Source organism: Malurus melanocephalus, unplaced genomic scaffold (genome assembly GCF_030028575.1).
Source record: "Malurus melanocephalus ecotype Western Australia unplaced genomic scaffold, MMel_1.1 scaffold_883, whole genome shotgun sequence".
In the NCBI taxonomy this organism is placed as follows: domain Eukaryota; kingdom Metazoa; phylum Chordata; class Aves; order Passeriformes; family Maluridae; genus Malurus; species Malurus melanocephalus.
The window spans coordinates 75,882-98,927 of NW_026624115.1; the positions used below are offsets into that span (position 1 = coordinate 75,882).

At 35.6% G+C, this 23,046-nt stretch overlaps 1 protein-coding gene across 1 annotated transcript in view; it reads right to left on the reverse strand.

The window, feature by feature from the left end:
• UPF2 (UPF2 regulator of nonsense mediated mRNA decay) overlaps positions 1–23,046 on the reverse strand; it is a 55,566-nt gene that overhangs the window by 25,794 nt on the left and 6,726 nt on the right. The window contains exons 4-12 of the mRNA XM_057385871.1: positions 22,134–22,913; positions 18,102–18,262; positions 16,913–17,110; positions 15,555–15,704; positions 12,812–12,915; positions 12,406–12,491; positions 5,936–6,044; positions 4,596–4,709; positions 3,272–3,388 (exon numbers count right to left, since the gene is read on the reverse strand). Coding sequence (XP_057241854.1) covers positions 3,272–3,388; positions 4,596–4,709; positions 5,936–6,044; positions 12,406–12,491; positions 12,812–12,915; positions 15,555–15,704; positions 16,913–17,110; positions 18,102–18,262; positions 22,134–22,913 — 1,819 coding nt within the window. The remainder of the gene's footprint in view (positions 1–3,271; positions 3,389–4,595; positions 4,710–5,935; positions 6,045–12,405; positions 12,492–12,811; positions 12,916–15,554; positions 15,705–16,912; positions 17,111–18,101; positions 18,263–22,133; positions 22,914–23,046) is intronic.

The following is a 23,046-nucleotide window of genomic DNA, read 5'->3' on the forward strand; positions in this document are numbered from 1 at the left end:
TACCTTAAAGGTATTTATCATGCTATACTATAAACTGAAAAATGAAGTTGGGCAAAGCGAAGCGTAACAGAGAAAACAGCAGAAAAGTTTGCAAATAACATTTTAAAACCCCCAAACCTACATAATTTGTGTATTTTCCTCTTTTAAAAGGTTATACATTATACTGTAAATTATAGTTTATAATTAAAATGTTTCTTCTAAGAAGAGACAATATGGACTACCCAAAGTCTCAAAATCACTGTAATTTATTGGTGGTTTGTTTTTTTTTTTGAGCAGCCCTGAGTATGTATTGTAACTTCAGGTGGGTTATATTAGGCTTAATCTCTACTCTATTAAGTATGTTCAGCATTACAAGAAACTGTGTTTCAGTCACTTTTCAGTTAAGGCATCAGATGGACAGGCAGGAAAGAGAAATCACAACAATACATTGTTTGTAGTAAGAAAAAACCTTGACACAATACAGAAGAAAAAGCAAGATCTGCACTCTAAAGTTCTTGAAGCTCATCAACTACTTTGGATCTTCATTTACTAGGCTAAAATGAACAACAGTGCAGGTAAAGCACTACATTTGAAAATCAGGTTTCTGTTTTTCCTTTGATAAAAACAGACCACAAAAAACAGTAAAGTATCCAGATTAAAATATTAAAACTGTGTTGTTCTTCTTGGTAACAAAATCTCTCTGCACACAGTATATATTGCAGATGCATTTCCAAGGAAAATCTGGTGACCATYAGGAAGGAGAAAAAGAAGTAACTAATCAAAAGCTGAGCATCATGAAAACTCCAATTTAGGAAAGCATTTCAGCAGGGCTGAGATTTAAACATCAGATTATAGTAACAGAGTGAAACTGTTCAGCTCCTCCTTCCCTTTATTACCTGCATTGCTCTGCYCTGCTACTCATTTCAACAGTTCAAAAAGAAAGATTTTAATTTCCTGAAACACGTTATTGTCATAGTGAAATATCACAGTCTACATGAAGTGCATTTACTTTGCTGCAGCGTCTGCCTGTACAAACACCTCTCAGTTTTAACACCACCTATAAAAGGATTCACACCAACAAAGAAGCCACCTTGGTAGCTGAAGTTCTGTATATTTATCAATACAACTGACCTTGTCCTAAAGCTTAACTTAGACAATTGTCTTAAGTTATTAAAAATGCATCAGGAGGCTTTTAATACCAAAATTTCAATTATTTCTTTTAGGAAGACCACAACAGCATAATACAAAAATTTGACATTTTAACTTGATTATGATACATAAAGAWGAAGCTGACTTCCTTTCAAAGCTCCAATTCAAATAATCCAATTCAAATAATTCATTTATCAATAGACCAATCCTAAAGCCAATCTAGTTTTACATTAGTATTTTATATTACACAAAGACCACTGATTTGGAAAGATTTGCCCAGAAGACAATTACAGAAATAAACATTGTCCTAATAAAAGAAGAATCTCCAAATAATTTGCAGAACATGAAGTAGTTCCACAAAACCAGGATATGATCATTAAATGCTTCTCTAGAATAAGTTACTTAGTGCCACTAAGTTTGCAACTCTGCTGGTAGAACACTTTAATTCTCAGTAATTAATTTTCCCTTAAGTACTTTTCAAATCCATTCTTAACTATGACTTTCTTCCACACCAGGACAAAACCAGTCTTTAATAGGAGACATGCAGCCCGTTTGGAATCTTATTACAAAATACATCGTCAGCAGTAAAGATTAAAACCAGTAATTATTGGAGGATCAACAGGCCTTAATTCTACCCATAAGAGTCATTGAGAAGATCAGCTGTACAACTGCTTATATTTTTTACCACAAGATTGTAATCAGCTTGCTTTGGGAGAAATCTTTTCCACAGTTCACACTAACTTGTATCWTAAGACTATGATCCAATTTGTGTAAGACTCATTATGTCAAAATTAATCTCTGTAGTTTTTTAGGGGAATGTTAGAAGATGCAGCTATTAAGATGGATGCAGAATATAAATCTATTTAACCTATTTTACACCCTAATAAATAGATATTCCAAACTTATTTGCCACCTTCCACCTTCTCCTGGTTCCTCAATGCATAAGGAAAGTCTGATTATCCAAAACCTTGTGAAACTTTAAGCCTCAGTAATTCAAGCAGTGWTTGTGGTTTGTCTTGCACTTCACAGTTAAGCCATGTTTAGCATTCATCCTAGATTCCAGTAATCCAGCTAACAATCAGCATTTTTGTAGTGCAAAGCAATAAAAGCAGTCAGTTACAAAAGCCAGCTCTGGTAAAAGTATTCAATTTTTCCTGACTTCTGCAATTTTTATTAACTACCAGAAAGTGATAGCAATGAGGAAAATGTCTTTTTAAGATAATGGAACAGTGTTTTCAGTGGAAAAATACCGGATTATGGAAAGGAATGTATTTAACAACAGAACATATCAGCTGGCAAACCTTTAGAAAATTGAGACTCGAACCTTTCAAGACACAAAGTACACTGCTACAAAAAGCAAAAGCCAAGGAACTGGCAGTTAATTTGCCCATCTCTTTCCTCTCATGACTGTACCATCTCMACAGGTGTTCTCACATTCAAAGAGGTTCAGAAAGAAACGGTATTTTGTGCAAAGGAAATTGTACAACAATATAMTGAAGTATGAAACTGTTTCTGCATTAACTATAGCACTAGAAGAGAGACTACWATCTTAAGAGAAAGTGAACCTATCTTTGAAGGTCTTCTTCAACCACRTCTCACTCTCTCTCGCCTTGGACATGGAGTTTTAAGATTCTCAAATSAGAATATATATTATTCAGTTTTTCCTATTTTGAAGTCCTTGCCAGTACTTCTCCAGACTTACAGATCCCAGTTCAAATCTTACCTTAATTCCCAATCTCTGTTTCTAAAACTGCTTCCCTGGAGTCTTCATAAACTTTATCTTCACATTTAGAACCCCAGATCATTACATGGGACATAGAAACCACCTTACACAATTGTCTTCAACTMCAGTTGAAATCATGTCTGGTTCCATTCACTACTATTTCCCCCCCTCAAACAGTATCTCAAGCATGTTCCTAGATAAAACTACAATATTCTCTCAACCTCATCCTCTGGGTTTGCCCTATCTCTGAATTACTAGTAGTTCAGAAATTTAATGATTTTCTTTACATTTTCTTTCAAGTCATGAAGAGACTTTTAGGTSAACTGGACTTTGCCAGAATGGTTTCAGAAATTGCTTCAAAGTGATTGCTTTAAGTCAGGGCACGACACCCTCCTGGATAAGACAACAGCTTTCTCTTACCAAAAGAACGCTGGTTCTTAAGTGAGATTCTGGTGATCTGAAGAGGAATCTTCCACAGGTTTCCAGCAAAGTACACGCCATTTCAATATGGTGATGAGAGAAGTCTGACAGAAGCATCTGGTATGTATTCATATAAAAGTACAGTTTATTAAACATCTTTTTGAGTTGCAGAAAACATTAAGTTATATCTACCACATTGATGGTGTTCTAAATTCTTTAGAGAAAAAATAGAAATTTATTTCATTGATCCCATGTTAGGACTGGTGAGGACCTGGCACAGGTTGCCCAAAGAAGTTGTAGATGCCCCATGCCTGGTAGTGTTCAAGGCCAGGCTGGATGGAGCTCTGAGCAACCTGGTCTAGGAGGAGGTGTCTTAGAACCAGATGACCTTTAAGGGCCCATGCAATCCAAACCGTTCTATGAACATTCAAAAGATTAATCTCATTCTAAAACTCWTGTAAGAACAATCTATAGACCCCAAATTTAGGCTTCAGAGGAACAGGACGCTTCCAAAGATCAGCACAGAAACCCCAACCAAACTACCAAATAATACTGTACAAGGCCACAGTAACCTCAGAGCACACCCAACTKAACTGTTTTAAGTTAAGCAATAACTAATTAATACAGCTTCACATTTTGCAGTATTTTGTAGACAAGAGAAATAATGAATTATTATAATTGTTTTAGGAATTCAACTTTGATATCCAACAACTCAATGAATAGAAACTATTCACACAGAAAGCAATCTTAAGGTGTGAGTTTCAAGCATCTTTTATTAAAGATGCTTTTATTTTTTAAAATGTTTGTAATTTGGGACCTGATATCAAATGTTTATCAGCATGAAAAGTGAGACGATGTGCCTAGAGATTAATGCTTTCCAAAGATGTGTTGTTCCTCAACAAACAAAAGCACCTGCTAAAATAGCACAAAAGCCTCTCCTTGCAGCACTTCTTGCCTCTAGTTCCTCTCCCTTACTGTTCTTTTCTCCCCAAAAACATCAACTAAAATCGACATAATGAAAGTTTTGCAATGCACAGCAGACTAACAAGTAGCAATGTCTGCCATACTTACAAAGAAAATTATTAGCAGTTTGGTTATGTCCAAATATGGAAGTTTATTTTAATATATTCCTCCCATTAGCAACACATTCTAACTTCTGTAACAGCTAAGACAGTCTCCTCATACACCATAGCAATGGACACCAGGATTTAAAACATCCCATGCAATAAATTAAAGTTAACATCAGCAGTGGGTAAGTGAAGAGGAATAKGATGGGGACACATTATCAGCATACACAGAAGTCCAGGACTATCACAACACCAACCTTTAAACAGTGGAGAGTATCATTTTTGGAGAACATCTTAAACTTGGTAAGTTCACCAATAAATCTCACAGTTTTATTTTTTGTTTCAATGTTGATCTGGTCCTTTTTTCTTACCTAAAACACAACAAAAAATTATTTTAGTCCCTCAAAAATACTCATCTCTTCTAAATTACTTTGACCTGAACACGCATGAAATAAGCTYGTGAATTCAGTAGTGTTTGTTATTGATTTGGTTTCCTGAGCTCTACTTTACTTATCACTGGGTTTCCTAAAACTCTCTACAACATTATTTCATTAGTTTTTGAATTCCTTTCCCCATCTTCTCACCCCCTAAACAATAATTTCTTTAACATACCTACAATTATAGATCCTCCTCCTTTGCCACAGTGAAGAAGTGACTAAAGTATTCTAGATTCTATATTTCAGAATCAATAGAAAGTCTCTATATGAATAGGGCCACTTGTACAATCCTCAAGGAAATATTAAACACTGATGGYTTTTTCAAGTCAGATTTAGTAATGYGCAGACTTTTATTTTTCTTTTWAAATTACTGACATTCAGCATAAATTCAGTAACAAAGCACAAATACATATCTATGTCCAAACATTATCCACCAAATACAAAATTGCAATACCCCAACAGAAAGAGGTTCTTCTGAGAGTAGTTAACTCTACATARTTAAGATTCAAGTAAGTCTGAGCAATTCATACACATTCGTAATGTCAATATTAGAAAAAAAAACTGAAATCTGTGCCCCAAAACTCARAAAACGGTGATGGAATCATGATGTGCATTGTGTACCATAACCAGTTTGATTACAACAGTTGAAAAAGAGGTGAAAGAAACAACACCTGAGAAGAAAGAAACAACAAAATACCTAAAAGAAACAACAAAAGAGGTGAAAGAAATGCATTTGTGTGAAAAATTTTGCTCGATGTAAAATCTAATGTGAATTAAACACAATATGACAATAATAATCACTATAATAGCATCCTTATAGTGGGGAACATTGTTAGAATAGATWAGGTCTCATTTGAAAAGCAAGCCATTAATTTACAAAAAACTCTTAATAGAGATGGAACACATCTCCTAATTTTTGTAACTTTTGTTTTAACCGTTATACAGTTCATTTATATAAATATGTAAGCATATATGGAAAGTTGCAAAAACTTCTCTTTTACAACCTAGTGTTCTAGAACTGCCAAGCTGACAGAAAAATATTCACTGAATTTTAGAAGTAGTATCTACACAACACAAAATGGTTTGGTTTTTTTTTCTCCTAAGGATGACTTATGAGATTGGTTAATCTGAATATAAAGAGCTGAATCACCAAAACATACATGGAATCTGAAATCCCCTTTCAGCATGGAACAGAGATCCTCTGCTACATCAGACATACAGGGATGCAGTGTGGCAACCAGTCTTGCATAAAATGGTAGCAAATCCAACCTGCAAACAAAGGAGCGGATTAAATACACAATTTATAAACAAAAATAWATATATGTGTACCATTATGGATATCATTTTATTTGTAAAAAGAAGAGCATATACTGACAGAACTACATACATGCAATTTTTTGGGTCTACTTCAGAYTGCAATATCATTTAAAAATAATACAAGAAGGTAGAACTACCACATCCTGTTGAAATCCTTCACAGGTAATTCCTTTCTGAACTACTGCCATAGRTAAAATGCCAAATACCATCAACTACAGAATATGACCTTCAATAAATTACCAAACAGAAACAAAGGTCAGATCCATCTCAACAGGTAAAAAAAAACTTTCTTACAGGCAACGGCCATGGGTTGTTACAAGATATTAATCTTTTCTCTGAAAAGCAGCAGACATAACCATAAAGGTAGGAATATCTTTATTTTTAAGGTGGGAAACTTCTAAATGAATGTAGTAGTTATTAAATAAAAAAAAAAAGCTCAGCAGATGTGATGTGGCCACTCTTTTCCCCAAAACTCTGCTAGTACTCCCACAAATGGTAATACAAGTTTTCTACAGAATCTCTTTATTTCCTTTTCTCTTTCCTTAATTATATGCCTTCACACCCATTTCCTTTGCGCATTTATGCAAACCAGCTGTRTGTATATATATCAGTTTTAAATGCAGAGAAACCAACTGCACTCTGAGGCCTCATAATATCATTKAACAAGCTGAAGGAAGTATTTTCAGTTTATTTTCAGAATGTGAGGTTAATGCAGTAAACAGATGRACTCCAGAACAAGCCAAAGTTTTTAAGGGGAAAGAAACATCATAAATTGTTAAATAAAGAAACATACATCAAAAAATGTATGTTTCTAGTGAGAAATTTCCTGTAGGGAAAAATGCATCTTGAGTTTACATTTYMTGAAGGATTAAGGTTTCCCTRCWGCTAAGGAAAGGAAAAGAAAAATGSTGACAGAAAAAGTCCAAAAGCACTGTCAATACACAGAGCTTGTCCTGGCACAAAGCATCAAGACAAGAACCTCAGAACAAAGCATCCCCAAAGGCCTCCCTTCTGCTTTCTGCTTCCATGTTGCTGGAGCACATTTCCAAGATATTTAATACCCACTTACAAAAAAAGAGACAATTATGAATTTAAATTGTGGATTAGAAGCTTCAGAATATACTCCCTCCAAAAAGTAGAACTAGGCAGCCTCCTGATAACAAGCAAGCCTCCTGGTGAAACATTGCAGCTAACTCAGTTACCTATTTAACAGTTTTTAATCTCTTTTGTTAATCAGTAACTGAAGCAGTATTTACATTTTTCAAGCTTGTTGGAACACAGAGTCAAGGCTGACTACCCACAGCAAATTACTACCATKTTATTAAGCATTTAGCCATTAACTKTGAGAGAAGTGAAAGTCTCACTACTTCACACACACTTACAAAAGCTAAACTAAGAGAGGACTGTGGCTTAACTAAGGGGGTGCATGTAACTGAGGGGATTTCTGTATGGCAACTCTTTTAACACAAATACCAGAAAGTTTTATTCTGATCTGAACAAGTACCTGCCTGCTGAGAGCTAATAATTTCATCTCTGTAAACTGAGCATACCTGGGGGAAAATTAAAGTCTTAGAGCACATTGTTGTTATTCCCTTGCAGCACACAAAAGGTTTCTTCATGGGGAAGCATACTAAGACTGGGTATTTCTAAATAGGTGAAATATAATAAGSAAAGCCTTGGGTTAATTACGCTGAACTTGGCAATCGGAGACTGAGTTAGTTCCCTCTCAGGGGAGACAAAAATTCATGTTCAGCAGTGGAGACATTCCAGTATCAGTGGCACCATCTACTGGTACCTGCAGTGCTTTGTTTCCTCCAAAAGCATTTCTTTCCCTTGAGAAGGGGGGAAGAACTTTACTAAACCTCCCCAAACCCCACAGTATTGCTTTCTCTTCCTGCTCTTCGGCATTATGAAGCAATACTTGGCACCAGGGATGAGTTAGTTACTCTCTGAAGTCCACATTAAGCATTCTGAATATACACCATTCACAGTAAAAAGCACTGCTTCTGATCATCATCACTTGGACCATATACCATGGATTGAAACCYAGTCAACTCTGGATCTCAGCATCACATGAACCGCAGATCAGTAAAATAACTAAGAGCACATCTTTTTCTACCCTGTCAAATGTCAATTTATTTAAAAATCCCAAACAAACAAAACTGATCAAAGAACAACCCACCTAAAAACTTCTCAAAATCCTAACTGCAATCTCTCTAAAATGGATGCATCTGAAATTTTATGCCCAGGAAGAGTGAAGGGGGGAGTTTGTACATTTCCTAATTTCTGTGACTCTACAAGAAAGACACCTTAAAGAATGAAGCAATGAAGCCAGAACTCGTGCCTCACAAGCATAATCATAATGGATAAAAGCAATGTATTCATGGGGCCTGAACAGGTACCAAGTGCCACCCACACTGCTCAGTGGGAAGAGAAGGATGCTGTGGAATTGGAATGTTACCAGGGAAGCACTTTCTGCTTTTATTTCTTCKTCAGRACATAAAACTCCTTGATYTCAAGCACATCTCTCAATTTCATCYTCAACTGAAACACTGATGAGTGAAGTTCAAGTGAACAAAAAGGACCTTACTACTGATAAGTGTCAGGATGAAAAGCTGGCAATAAATACACAGGAGCCTTACAACTTTTGATTAAKGTGCAGAACTATTTAACACTTAAGAAGCAGCTAATTTATGAATTAAGAACAACCAACGACAACACAAAAAATTTCAATATGAACAACTGCTTGTTTTCTTAGTAAACTTGCAACATTACAGATCACCAGATGGGAACATCAAAAAATGCCAGAATCCACAACAGCCCCTATATATACTGCTTAGCATTTGCCTAGAATTTAGAATTTAAAGCCTAAGAAAAGACTTCAGACTTCTCATATTGAAGTAAGTAATAAAAAAAAAATTACAGAATTGCAGTGTTCCAGTAAACCAAAAAAAAAAAATAAATCTGTGTACAAGAAGATAATTCAGTCAGACAGCAAAGGACTACACAAAGGTCCTAAAGCTGTGAGCAGTACGGGTTAAACCACTGCCTGCAGTCCTGGATTAAAAGGCTAATATTTAGTTTTAAATCAATCCTCCAATGCAAATGTGAAAGCCACTCGTATACTAGCACTGAATATTCTTTTTAAAAGGCCTTCTGTTCTGTTGGGCTGGAGGTTCAAATCACAGCTGAAAATGTAAATGTGATGCATTCATCAGCAACAGAGCAGGGCAAAGATGCTGTATTCTAACACTGGTCTACAGTGAGCTGAGGAAGAAATGGCCTTTTTTGTTAAATTAAGTCTTCTGTCTTGAAGAATCCTAATTTGTCCCAATCTATACAACCCCAGYGGTAGCAAGAAAGCTCCCTGGCAACACTACATAATGACTTTGATTTCACAGGGTCTGTATTGCACTTCAAACACAAAACCAGTTTTACACTTTCTTGGTAAAASTGTCATGCCTGCACATTTCCCAAAACTGATCTCAGGAGAAGAAACAGAACTTATTCTGCTACTGAAATACCTCATTATGGCTGCAAATAAAGCAGCTAAACTTAAGACAGCTGACATGCTTGGAAATTAAATGCTTTTAGAAAACATACTGCTTTATCTGCAACCTCAAGGACACTGTTCCCCTGAAGCTTTCACAAAAAAMCCTCCTCAAAAACATAACCATAACAAGCTTCCTTCTCCCACAATATCCTGGAGAGATATTGCCAAAACTCCTGGATTAGTAAAAACAAGTATGGAACAACAATAATGGAAGGTAAAGCCATATTGTGGCTCAGTGAAGAGATACACAGAGCAAAATAATTTTTAATGCACAGTACACAAAGCCTTGAAGCACTGTGCTACAGAATATATAGAATTTTCTATGACAGAAAGGATTATAAATGTTAGTTTGAGGACATGCAGTAGAACTGCTCTTTTATCAACTGCAGCAATGCAGTTTACTTAAATACTGGCATAGGTTGCCCTTTCAAATCACCTGCATCTGTGGGCAGTTCAGTTGGTATTTACATTCCAACTGTTTGTGTTCAGAACAAGCAGCTCAGTCAACACCCTATTTCTCCTGCTGAGTAGCACAGAGATTATCTGCCTGCATTGGTGAGCCAAACACAACTGAACTTAAGATCTTACAATTGGAAGCTTGAGCATTCATTAGTCAAGTAGGTCCCAGAGAAGACAGCAGGAAAAGGAATTAAAAAAGAACTGCACATAAAATTCTCAATATTCTTAATATTAGGAAAAATTAATATTTATTATTAAAGACCAAAGTGAGAAGATCAGCTGAGCCATTCACTTCGGTGTTAGTTCCAACTACCAGAGACCGGAACTGTCACAAAGGTAGCAGCTCCTGGAGCCAACCCCAACTCAGTCTAAGTTAAAATTTTATAAATTATTACTAATAAAGCAAATATGTAGGATAATGGAATTACCACTGGGAAGACAATAAATCAATGACAATGTGGAAACAATATACATTTCCAGGAGTTCCTTAACTGTGTTCATACTACAGCCTGATCACAGACACTAATTTTTTAATAATGCAGTGCATCAGGAATTTAACTTTTGCTTTCAWGACATCTATGAAATCACACTGCTGAATTTACAAGCCATCTTGCTGTTCCTGCTTGAAAGTACCTCCTTTTGCTGTGTACATCTACAATTTCCTCCAGACCATTGTCACCTAGCACAATTTAGCAGRTTATGGAAAGAATAATGGATTTTCAAAGAGGTTCCACAAGTTAATAATCAATTTGAGCAATCTGGAACCTACAGAACCAGGAACAAATACAGGACAGTGGTACAAAAATGTATGGACACATACCAATCAAAAAAACACTTCCATTTTGCAAATATGAAAAATTCTCTATTATGGCAGAGTTGAAGACAGAAGTCTAAGTGGTCCTGCTGATGTACATTGCTGCAGATGTTCTAAGCTGTGAAAAAGAAATTCTTCTCACACTGTGTTTTGATGCATTTAACGATTACCAGCAGGCTGATGAACAGAAATTTTACTTCCTCTGAAACCTAAGTTGGGCTGAAGAGCATCTTGTTAGATATAACACAGAATATAATCAATTGCCTCCCTCCTCTATTATTAATTCATACATCAGGCACAATTAGGCTTCTATCAAAGTCTCTAAAAACTGAGGTGTCAAATTTGTGATTTTAGAAACAAGAATACACAAGAGAATGAAAGATTATGTGCACTGTTTCAACGTGGAGTCAGGTTAATGCCTCAGTCAGCAAACAAACCATTGGTTTGCAAACAGCTAAGAGAACACGGTCATTAGTGCAGCAGATGTTATTAAAGATGGGATTTAGAAATAGGCTAGAATTAAGGTTGAAAACACAGCACAAGGCATGAGTGAACATAAAACAAAACACCAAAGTCTGTTTATTCAAAGCCAGTCYGCAAGTGTAGAGACAAAACAGACACTCAAGGTATGTTTTTCCACCTCTGGTGTTAAAAGGTAATGGAATCAAAGCAATGTAAACTCTTGATAAGATGATCATGATCACTTTAAATTAAATTCAGCATCAAAACAGCTTATCATGAGAAACAGGACAAGGGGAAGCAAGAAAAGCTACTCCTCCCTAATGTCACTTATCTAAGGCTCAGGTTTAGCAGAGAACAGAGGAAATACATTATTGCTCCAATGAATTCAATGTTTTTATTTGAATACTTGCCACCACTTTTGGAAGCATGGCTCTTCCTGTAAGTGCAGGAAACCTGCTTACACTGAGACAAGGAGAAACAGCAAGAGCTCTACACAGGCAGATGGACACAGACAAAAGAGGCCAGGCTCAAAGTGGCAGGCCCAGAACTGGCTGTTGYAGAAGATACAAGGCTGTTATAATGGCCCTGTTCTATATCAGAATTAACATATCACAAGAAATCCTCCTTCCAAAGCTATACTGTGCTCTAACTGTCCACAGGCTCTAACACAAAARAAGTGCAAGTTGTCCTGAACGAAATAAATCCTCCCTTCTTGGTAAAAGGGAGGTTTTGCTGATGCTTTCACAGTTAAAAAAAAAAAGATAAAGGAAAGATATTTGCTATAAACACCAAGTACTAGAAAAAAAAAAGAAATCCCTTTTTAAAAACCCTAATTCCTGGCAAAATATCATTGTGTGGATCATTGATTCTAAATATTTCTTTGGTGCTTCAGCATAAGTCACTCCAAAAGTGCACATCAGGAAGAAGAAATGCAACTTGGAATATACCCTGGTTTTAAACATACATGCATATRCTAAAATAAACAACAAATGGGTGGATCCAGCCTATTCCCCTTCAGCTCTTACCTTTGTCTAGGAACTATGAAAAGTGCTCGTACCAGTTTTCTTCTGTTGGCTTTTGTATTCATATTCATGCAAAAATCCATTGCTGCCTATAAAGAGGAAAGTTAATGCAATACTTCACTTTAATGCAGTGGGTTTTAATTAAAGCAACAGAAAATGGTTTTTATACACGACTTTTACAGAGCTATTCCTACTACATGCAGCTGCTTTAAAAGCAACCATAAACAAAACTCTTCAGTTTTGGCTGGAACTGACATAGTTAGAAAACATGTCCACTGAGAGGAATACAGACTGATTAAAAATTAATTCAGCTACTGCCAGACTCTAAAGCTTCAAATCTTTATTTCCTGTCTRTCTGATCTAGCATTATGGCTTTTAAGAGTGCAAAAAATTAAAACTATGACTGTACCTTGTCTATGAGGTCTCTGTTGACACAATTTGGAAGCTGCTGCAGGAAAGCATCTACTATGAGTTTTAAATGAGATCCAGTACTGGCTTCTTCATCCTCTTGCTCTAACAAAAGGAAATAAACAAGCAGCAGACACRTTTAAGATATGAGATACAATCATTTATGAACACATTCCCTGAACAGGGCCTTTGTAATGTTTAGTTGTTAAGTTTTCATCCACAGATTACAAAAATGAATATAAAATTCTGATTTCCTGCCATCAACTATGAAGATCTCACCAGACCAATACCCCTGCTGTTACCTTCTAATTGCAAAACTTGTGGTATGGTTCAGAAATTTTCCAGATTTTATTAAGTCCTAGGGAAGAATTTAGTTTGGTCTATAGTACAGTAGTGAGTGGTGAAACCAACACTTGGCCAAAGCAACACAAAAGAACATTGCTTCCTGAAAAAGGATCATGAATAAGTTTGGTTTTCTTTCCGTTTGAGAATGTAACAAGAACACCTAGGAGGTATCTGAAAGGAAAATGGAGACAGACGTCAAAGAGGAGAATAGTGTGGTGGTGAAAATCACACCCATATAAACTAAAAAATACCCAGTACCTGMTAAAGTCACAGTGTATTTAAAGTAAGACAAATTCTTAGAATACTCAAGTTCCTTTTTCAAGTTACTGCAAGGAAGAGATAACAAAGATGCTACATTGTAAGACATTTTTTGGTTTTGGAACCTGCTAGGGGCAGGGGCTGAGCTTAGATAGAGAAACACTAAGAATTCCTCCAAGGAATATTGCCAGCTCTGCCAGMCACTCAGTCTTGAAGGTGCCAGAGATACAAGCAGACATCACCTCCTCTCTTGCACAGGCAACAAGAAGTCAGATCAACAAGAGACAAGGGTTCATTAAGGAGGGAGTAAAAAGCAGAAGAGGAAAATGTTCCGGATGCTCACGCGAAAGAGGACMGTGAAGTTTTAAATGTTTAATGGAACCCTGACTCTCTTATCAYCCACACACTGCATTCACTAACATGCATGCAATACCCCAAACACTACAATTAGCAAATTTTGGTTCAATTAACTTTTCCATGTATATATTTATAGCCACACCTTCCTGTCTCCTTCCTTTTCCCTTACTGCAACAAGTTTCAGTCTTCTACTGAAACTAACTCCATGCTCTTGAAATAAATTAAAAGGTATGTCCTTGGTAATTCAGTCACATTTCCAGAGGCCCTGCTATCACACTCAATTTCAGGAGTTCGCCAAATACATCTCTTCTTTCACTGATCCACTCCTCCACTAGAGAGCTACTAATATTCTCACATTATATTTTCTCATCACAGTAGGTGGATCCTCTTTCCAATGGAAAGGCGTTTTTGTAGTCCCTGAAGCAAGTTGGAGCTTAAGACAGAAAATTAAGCATTTYACACTGACAAGAAATTAAAGTCTTAACAAGAAATTAAGTCAGGACTTCCTCCTCTAAAGCAAACAACAAAGTATGCAATTCATGTAACAAATACGTTAATTTCTTGCTTTTCACATCGATCCTCTTGAGTTCCACTCTTCCATCAAAAACACATTTTAAAGCTGCATGAATCTTTTTAAAAAATTACTACAAATAGTAATGAGTAACAATTATGGTTAAATTATTTGTAATAGTATATCTGGGTAAAAATCAAATCATGCAGTATGAACATTGTAGAGACTGAAAGAAAAAGTATTTTTTATTTCTAAACACCTTTATGTTTAACCAGAAATACAGGCAATTCTACAGATGGAATATGTCCCCACCCAGGGCAGAGGGTTTGGAACTACATGTTCTACAAAGTCCTTTCCAAMTCAAAGGATTCTACGATTCTATAATGATTAGCTTATAAATTCTCTAGATCAGGCAGGATTTTCAGTTTTAAGCCACAGAATCTCTAACCAGTGGACTATATATGTGAGGTTTCTTCCAAATTCTAGATATAAAACGATTTTCCTGCTAGAGAAATGAAAGGAAATAATCTGCATTGGTCCTGGGAAACCCAAAGCAGCAAACCTGATGTGTCTTTCAAACTGAGCACAAAGAAAACACTTTACTCTTTCCTCTATAAATCTGGCGCTTAACACCCAGTTTTGCTTTTTCCACTGTTTGGCACCACTGAAAAAAAAACTTTTGAATTCTTCAGAAAAATTATTAAGAAACACAGCGCTGCTGTTCTCCCCAGTAAAACTAACACAACAATGTTTTTAGAGGTGCCATTTGCAACCCTTCACAYATAATTAGAGGTTAGAATTCTTATATCATGCCGTATGAAGTTGTAACATAAGAAAAATCTTTACCAATTAAGAAGACAGGCAGAGCCCAATCTTAGATTCCAGGAAAAGTCAAAAAGAGAAAATATTTTATTAGCACCCTAAGCAAATTTAATTAGAAAAGTCATTTATGGACTGAAGTCTACATTCCTCTTTGTAAACACTTTTCAGGCAGCTGCCTTTACCTTTGTTTACTTTTAAAAGCTATGTGAAGAAATCTTGTAACTKTCACTACATAAACATTTTTAAAGTAATTCTCATTTGCACCTGAATGACTTGTTACAAAGACATTTATAATAATCTTAGCAGTTTTTCGCTACTAGTTTCATAAATAAATGGATAAATAAAAGAATAATTTCTCCTGAACGCATGCTACATATCTACAAACTAAAACCCATTAAGTTAAAAAAAAAAATCAGGAAGAAAAAGAATTCTTAAAAGCAATTCTTTTTACCTTGCTCATCAAGAAGCTTCTTTGTAAGATCTTCTGCCTCATCTCCACAGTCTAACTCCAGTGCATCATCATTAATATCCAGATTCTCCAGCTCCAATTCCAGATCTTCATTCCCAGCGGCTTCCTTATTATCTTTGGTATCTTTTGAATCTATTTACAAGTTAAGTAGAAATACCAAATAAATACTAATATATTGTTAAATATACACAGTTGTGATTAGAATATAGGAAGATTGATGCTACTAAACCTACAACTCTTTGGTGTCTTAAAATCTTTTACACAGATGAAGAAAAAAAAGCAAAAAGCTGAACAGGAGGAAGGTGCTGCTAAGTAACATGCTACATAAAAGGTCAAATAAAAAGTATTWGTTTCCTCGAAAACAGTATCTGAATCTGATAAAGATTCAGAAAAGAATAGTTAATATTTCTCTTGGACCACAACACTAGCCCAACACTGAGTATTTTTCCAGATTACTACCTACAGAATTTTACTGTTCTTTCAGGCCTCCTTCCAATCTCATTTGCAGACTAAGCTTCATTTAAAAAAACTAAATTTCAAAGCAGAAAACTCWAAAAGTTTTCAAAGCAAAGTGTGATAATTTATAAACAGCATGCATCATATGGAAATATAGACCCATAAACAAGTAACATGTTTAGAATMACAGATGAAATTATTCTGGAATAGACTTTGGTGTTATCTCCAGCTCAACCTCTTGCTCAAAGCGAATGAACACCGTATTCTCACCAGATTTCTCAGATATTTCTCCAGTTGTTTTAAAATATTGAGAGATTCCAGTCTCCCTGAGCAAGCTGYTCCAACAACTAATGATGTTTACAGGACAATTTCAAAATTATCCAAACATGCATCTTCTGTTACACTTCGAGCCAGTGATGGTGGATTTGTATCCAGACTGAAGTCTGCAAATATCTGATTGTGAACTGAGGGCTGTGTTAGAAGTGAGGAACCACCCAGACCTTTTAATCTACTGAAATTTTATGCTGACAAAGTGAACTAACATAAGTAATTCAATACAAAAATAATGACAAAAACCCCAAACACTACATCTTTATAAAAGGAAAACTCTTCCCATTTCTCACAAAAAAAATGTMTTTACTTATACAGTGTAACCTCCAATTACTTGAAATTTACAATTTTAACGATATTAAAATGCATTTATTTTTTTCCTTAATAGCCACATATAATCTCTACCCACACAGTTCATTTCCTAAAAATTAATCCAAACTGGTGTACTGTTTGGATTACAACAAAATATTTCATTAGAGACCCATTACTTCCATCAAGCTTGTTTATCTGTTGGACAAGATATGTTAAAAAAAATACTCATCTAAGCATCCTACCTCGTGATTCATCTTTGCTGGAATCCTTGTTCTGGGAATATTTTTCATTATCTTTAAACAAAATTGCTGGCACAAAAGCCTTCAAGTCAATGAGATTCTCATAGAAGTTTCTAGCATCTTCATCTTCCCAGATACCTCCCTCCAGGTCATATTCTCCAGGCTTTCCTGGTGTGAAAATATCAATACCAGGTCCATGTTCTGCAAAAACAGTGAAACCATAGTAAGCTATTTATGCAAATTTAGGGATTAGGAGTCCTTTTAAAAAAGTGTTATCTATTTATTACTACCTCTGTTTTCATCTAAATACTGCAATGCATACTTTAAAGTGTTTTTAACAATTCAATCTTAATATTCGCTATATCAAGAAGTTATATTAATATTGTAAATTTGATTTTGATTGAAAATACAGACAGAATTAGAGAGGAAGTCAGATCAAGTAAAACCAAGCAGAACATTATACCATATTAGAAAGTTGTAACAGACTTTAATAACATTAGTATTAGAAGTAATCACTTTGAATATAATGAACTGTACCCCACTGAGTTTCAAGAATGAAGCTTAAAAAGAACAATTTAAAATTTACAGGCACTCAAGAAATACAGCTTTTTAAAGTTTAAGATTATTTAAGGTAAAAGATACACTCCCAATTTCAACAACATCTCAACAAATCTCAGCGTTTAGATATCAAGGCACTGAATAGCTGTGCCAGCAAAATGTTGCACTTCTGCTCACGAGGTCAGACAGCCACACCTAGTGACTTACCCGGCTTAACAATATGTTCCTACCCATAACATCATGACTTAAAATAGACTTCAGACTTTTTTTTAACAATATCAACTTTAAAAACACTAGCAGTTTTTAAATACTATAAACGACATAATATTAAATAGAAAGGATCAGGTTAAAAATACTTTTAATTTTCCGTTTATTACTCTATTACCAGAAACAAMCATAAAGAGGTATTACTTAAATTACCATAACTACACAGAATATACAATACCTACAGTTACATCTTAGGCTTAATTACTTTAATTTAGAAAAATAAATGTATTATTCATTAGCTGATAACCTTTAGGGAGAAAGGCTGAATGAAATGAAAGGAGCAGAGAGAACATATTGGTAAGAGTGTTCWGTTAGTTTTTCCACCACATCTGAGACACACATTCTGTTGCTTTAGAATCTGGCTTACCCTCAGGTGTTGGCTTCTCCTGGGGGAGGTCAGGCATGTTTTCATCCAAAAGATCAGCCAGAGACTGAGAATTTGCCAGCAGCTTCTGATACGACATTGCAAATTCCTCATATTGCTTGTGTCGATCCTCACTCAGCTCTCCTTTGGAGTGGAGAATGCGTCTACAAAGATCAAACTTACATTAAGACAACCTTTTTCCTTAAAATATACTTGAGCTATGCTGAACCATTATGAATTTCTCTGAGCAAAGCCAACCTGTCCTCTTTGAGGGAACGGTAAGAATTCTAGTTTAGACTGCAATAGCAAAGATTTAAATGACACTAATATTTTTCCAAACCACACTGAATTTCYAACTTCACTCTCACTGAGGACAGTACAGCCACAGAAGCTCCAGCTTCTATGTCCAAAGACAAAGGCCCACTTACTCTTTTCCAYGATTAGGCTGTAACAGTCCTGAATAGACTTGTGTAGTAAAACAAAACATTCAGCTTAGACAAAAGCTGGATAAAAGCTTTTGCACCTTTCTTTGCACCTGTAATAATCCATTTCCATATTGTTTAAMAGATTACATGAGCTATTATCAACAGAAGACTCAAAAATTTGCCAGCAGCCCACTGACTTTTCAACAAACCAAGTTATTTCAAGGGTATTGACCCAAATTATGAGCAGTTACGTTTGTTTTTCAGCTGCTCTTTATTTTCTTTTACAAAACTATTCATAYTTGTTTCAAACAATTTTTAAAATTGAAATTTGTTGTCAAAAACAACTTGCATTTGAAGGAACMTAATCCTGTTGTCAAAAGCAATTTGTATTTGATGGAACGTAATCACTGCTTACAAGAGCACTGCTTGCAAGTGCTGGAACCACTGACCAGGCACCCTGCTCTAAGATGAAAGCATCAGAAGTCTGAAAAAAGATATAAGTGTCACAATTCCTAGAGCAGGTTGTATCACACATTATCATCTGTAGGATTCCATTACCATTAGGTTTTTATTATGCAAYAGGCATACAGTCACAGTCTTGCCAAAAGACAGAAACACTTTGTGGCATAAAAATTCTGAAATTGTTTAGGTAATATAAGTTGAGGGAAAATCRATCTTCTTGTTCCAGGTTAATTGTAAAACAAATTATCTTTGTACACATTCACAGAGTGAGCAACAAAATCCCTAATGCYTGCTCAGAACTAAAAGTGGACACAGGCATCTGGATAGAKGGCAAGAAGTACTAATGCTGGCAAAAATTCTATTTTTCTGACAAAACACACCTATTTAACATGTATTGCCTGCTCCTGAAAAGTACAGCAAAGAAAAATTAACAAATTAAAACACCACTAACAGTTTGTAAAGTGCAGTAGTTCAGTATGGATTCAGGAAACATATTAAGTGTCAATTCATAGCTTTTCCATGGAGACYGCTGTCCATTGCATACATATTTTAAGTTTAAAATATACCAGCAGCTTTATAAACAGGAGCACTGAAGCTCTGTACTATTATTAAAAAATTTAAAAAGCAAAGTACTGTAACAATAGCACAAGACTTTCAGTTCCCAATTTCAGTTCCAAGAAGACAAGTGCTAACAAATTCAAAGAAGCTAAAGCAAACGAAGCAAACTTCCAAAAGCAGAGTTCATTTCTGAATACAATTACAAGTACAGCACACAGTACTTGTCTGACTTTGTCTCTTCAAAGCACCACAAGGCAAGTTCAGYACATCTTAAAAAACATCCTGTAGACAAAAGAAGTTTCTTCCATAGCTAACACTCATTGCTGAAAGCTCTCTCTATAATTATGGAATCAAGTTGTTTCCTTCCAACAACACAGCCTGACAAGTTTTGTTGCGCCCTCAGATGTGTAACCAAATGAAAACCAGGTTCTACGTTACATCTATATTAAAGTCAAAGCATAATTCAAGGTATTTTTCCTAATTATTCACTTAACCAGAAACACTTGAGTCTGCTTTAATTATACCTAAATAATTCCATAGGTAACACAGCACTAAAGCCCTGTGAATTTGGAACAGTAGTTTTCAATTAATTCAACCAATTTGTACATCTTAAATCATTTCACAGTCACTCTCCTCCCACAGATAAAACAATGAGTTATGTTTAGGTTATGATATTTTGTCAGGTAAATATGACACAGTTGATACACAAAAGGGAACCATACATTCCTTGTTCCTTAATTCTGGAATAACAGTGTGAATAAAAACTACAGCAAAATGGATCAGATTTTTAACACACAGAGAACTCTTTTATCCRATAGGATTGTTGGTTGTTTTTTTAAAACAAAAAACTCAACTTACCCAACCAAATAAAAACACCCAAAAAAACTTCCACCCACAAAAAAAAAATGCAAAAGCGAGTAAGGAACCAATTGCACAATCACTTTACCAAAATCCAGTTGAGGAAGATTTCTGTAGTACACATAGACTTCTTACTAGGCAAATTTCTGTCTTGTCCCCCTCATGTCTTGAACTTTCATTGTGTGCAAATGCCAAAAATCTTTTACTGATGTAAACAAATTTGTAAACAAATAAAATTTAGTAGGAAAGGKTTTTTATGTCTTAACAAAACTTGCCCCTCAACTCTTATTAAGGAGTTAAACACCATAAAGTTCAGAGAGAGAAATAATAAAGTTTTCATAATCCAGTGAAAAATTACAGTTCTTCACATTCCTTCTCCAAACAAAGCTTTGCACCCAAGTTCACAGYGGTAATTCAGATGACAAGCTGCTCAAAGAGACCCCTCATCTCATCTACTCAAAGTAAGCTCAGTGATGAGATCAGAGCAGGCTGCTCAGGCTTTGTCCAGTCACTTTCATCCAGTTGTACAAGTAAATATTAAAGAATATTTTCCTCTCCCAGATTACTTACGTTGTTTCTTCTTTTTGGTTTCTTAACATATTTTATACCTCTCAGAAACATTTTTTGCTTTATTTTCTACCATACAGATTTTGTTACACTCATTGAAATGCCAGCCAGAACCAATGTGTCCAGTACCAATTAAAATTGTGAAGGTACAAAGGTTCATATTCATTCACTTTGAAAAAATTACAACTAAGTCAATAATGCACTTTAAACTAAAGGTACTTGTCAAAATAACAGTACCTCTAAAGTCAGTTTATGATCCTGTGAAATTCAACACTTGGCTGAGAGCAGATAGGACTGCAGCACAAAACCCCTCAGCACAATGGATCCTTGCTTYGGAAACATAAAAATTTAATGCATGCCAACAATACATTTGGCTCTGGATGGATGACCAGCCTTTAAACTGAAATAGTGTCTACATACAGTAACATGTTTGTTTCTATCTGACTGGAATGCTTCCAGAAGGAATTAAGAATGACTGTTTTAAGACCAGCATTTGGGTCTAGACTGGCTCCAATAATAAGAATTCAGGATGCTTTAAAGACAGTAATTATTAAACAATGTGAACATGGCAGAAATAAAATTATTCACATCTCAAGGTCTGCATATCAATACCCTGCAGTATTAGTATTACATATAGATATTTAAGAGAATTTATATAAAATTGCCTATGCCYTCCAACATTTTAATACATTTATTTAATATATATTTGCTCATCCTGRAGTGTAACAGATACCTTGTTAATTTACCCTATTCTTTCCTTCATGCTGGTAAACTAAAAAWGTAAACAAGCCAAAGCAATTGTGGCATATGCTTCGTTAAATACATGTGGGTGGAAAGGGAGAAATCAGATTCCGCCAACTGGAAAAGGACAGTACCAGCTGGGAAAGCAGCACTGCTCTCATACCAATAAAGAAACAGCACCAAACAGAGTAAACAGAATTACAGCCAACCTCCCTTTTCTTTAAAAGATACTCAGAGAGTCTGTTTGGTCTCTGCTTTTTAAGTATTCAGAACAAATTTAGAACTTTTTTTAGTAACACTGCAGAACACCCTTATCTTCACACACTGCTAACAGACTTTGTTTATAAATACTGCAACAAATCTAGGCATTTCATAATTAAACCATTTTTTTATTCATAAGTAAAAAGCAACACTTAATTGTCACCTGTTTTGTCTTTCAATATTTTGTAGCTCCCTGTGGTCCCTTTTCAGGTGTTTGGTCAAAGATGTAAAGTAYTCCTTCAGCAAATTCTGGAAGGGCTGCTGTTTCTCTGGGCTAATTATCTCACTAGGAGGAAAGCTCAAGTTAAACTTCTCTGCAACAGTTTTTACTTTCCTTGGTACCAAACCAGCAATGTCATCTCCACAGTGCCGACAAAAGCTGATAACCACAGAAACGTGAGTGTGGGATTCTCGATCAGCGTTAATAATATTTTTAAGCTGCTCATAGATTAAAGACAAACCTTCCTTGTCAGTGAAAATCCCAACTATTGTCAATTCTGCAATGAAACGCAAATCAGTTCTTAACTTAGTAATGTTGGGAGTCTTCTCTTCTTTCCTTGCTTCAAAATGTTTTTTCCAAGCCTGAAGTAACGAAGGAGCAAAATCAGCATATCGCTGGTGAAAGAGGGAACACAAGTGCACAGCGCAGTTCACATCTGATATTTTCAGTTTGGCCTCCACGATAGAAGCTACTGCTTCTGCAATGTATTTGCTTAGATTCAGGCTATTAAAGTCATGGGACAAGGAGTCCCTTTGTTGCTCTGTAATGGTTTTTAGCTTCTTAACAAAAGCTGTGTTCTTCTTCAGACTGGAGTCCAGTCTACTGAAGAAGTTTTCCTCAGGACGACTCTCCGGTGCATTCTGGTTTTTGCTGCGTAGCTCTTTTCTTGCCTGATGGCGCTCCCAAGCCTCCTGATGCAGCTGATGCGCTTCCTCCTTTTCCCTAAGAGACAGAAAAATTAGTAATTTTCTTTATGGAGCCTTACTCTCAGGTTACCAGTTCAAAGRAAAAAAGGCCACTGTTGGAAAAACTTCAGCGGTTCTAACAAAATTTCCCTTTACTCTTTCCTTAAATA